This window comes from Macaca fascicularis, chromosome 15 (assembly GCF_037993035.2).
Source record: "Macaca fascicularis isolate 582-1 chromosome 15, T2T-MFA8v1.1".
NCBI classification, from domain to species: Eukaryota; Metazoa; Chordata; class Mammalia; order Primates; family Cercopithecidae; genus Macaca; species Macaca fascicularis.
In genome coordinates, this window is record NC_088389.1 from 83322140 (window position 1) to 83323480 (window position 1341).

The 1341-nt window shown below is 41.4% G+C and overlaps 1 protein-coding gene across 1 annotated transcript; it reads left to right on the forward strand.

The window, feature by feature from the left end:
* The first annotated feature begins 341 nt into the window (after positions 1-341).
* On the forward strand, positions 342-1306 carry LOC123569044 (thymosin beta-10-like). The gene has a single exon (XM_065531078.1). The coding sequence runs from the start codon at positions 463-465 to the stop codon at positions 592-594; it is 132 nt and encodes a 43-aa protein (XP_065387150.1). The 5' UTR covers positions 342-462; the 3' UTR covers positions 595-1306.
* Positions 1307-1341: the final 35 nt, after the last annotated feature.

Below are 1341 nucleotides of genomic sequence, written 5' to 3' on the forward strand. Positions count from 1 at the left end.
ATAAACAGGCTCTTTGAGGCTGAAGCAAATCTGACTGATTTTCGAAGTGAAAATAAAATATAAAAACCGTTCCTGAAGCTATTTCTAAACAGAACTAACATAAAAATAGTCTGAATCATCAGAATTGTCTATTTTGGAAAAACCGGATTTGTCAAATGAATCTTCGGGCAACAACTGTTTGAGAACGATGTTAACATCATGTGTAGGAATGTTATATTTTCTAGGATCTGGCAATTTCAGTGATTGAGAATCACTATATTTTGCAAATGGAAATACCACTACTAAAAACAAAATACTATAAACAGAGTGATGTCTTTTGTTTCCAAAGGCAATATTCTAGAACTATGTGAAAACAGTAACGAAAGTGAGATATTTTGTGGCAAAGTTATCTCTGGGTAAACACTGCAGCCACAAGTGCTGCTGGAGAGTGTTCTCAGAGCAAATGGGAAAGGGGTTAAGAAAATGGCACACAAACTGGACCTGGGGGAAATTGCCGGCTTGGATAAGGTCAAGCTGAAGGCCACAGAGATGCAGAAGAACACTCTGCCAACCAAAGAGACCACAGAGCAGGAGAAGAGGAGTGAAATTTCCTAAGCCTGTCATCTTTGAGCCCCGACTTGAGATGTGGAGGAAGAGCCAACTACAAGTTGGATACGCCCCGCAAACCGCACTGTGAACCAAACCTGGGCTCTCCGCACCGTGCCACCGACCTGTGAGTCTCTGAGGGGCGCTCCAATGGGACTGCCAAATTCTCCGGCTTGCCCCTGAATATTATAGAAAATTATCTGTGGCCGGTTGCGGTGGGTCACACCTATAATCCCAGCACTTTGGGAAGTCAAGGCAGGCAGATCACCTGAGGTCAGGAGTTCGAGACCAGCCTAACATGGTGAAACCCTGTCTTTACTGAAAATACCAAAATTAGCCAACTGTAATCCCAGCTACTCGGGAGGCTGAGGCAGGAGAATCACTTGAACCCGGGAGGCAGAGGTTGCAGTGAGCCAAGATGGCACCACTGAACTCTAGCCTGGGTGACAGAGGGAGATTCTGTCTTAAAATAAATAAATAAATAAATAAATAAGTATATATGAAAATTATTTGTATGAATAATGAAAATAAAACACAATTTGTGGCCAAAAAAAATAAAAAAAGAATGCTTGAAACTCAAGAGTAAAACCACTCCAATTAGGAAACAAGCAAAAGACATGAAGAGACATTTCATCAGAGGATGTACAGATGGCAAATAAGCACACGAAAAGATGTTTTATATCAGTATCCATTTGGGAAATGCACACTAAGACCACCCTGTGAGTAGAGTGTAAAGAAAAAATAGTGACAATACCG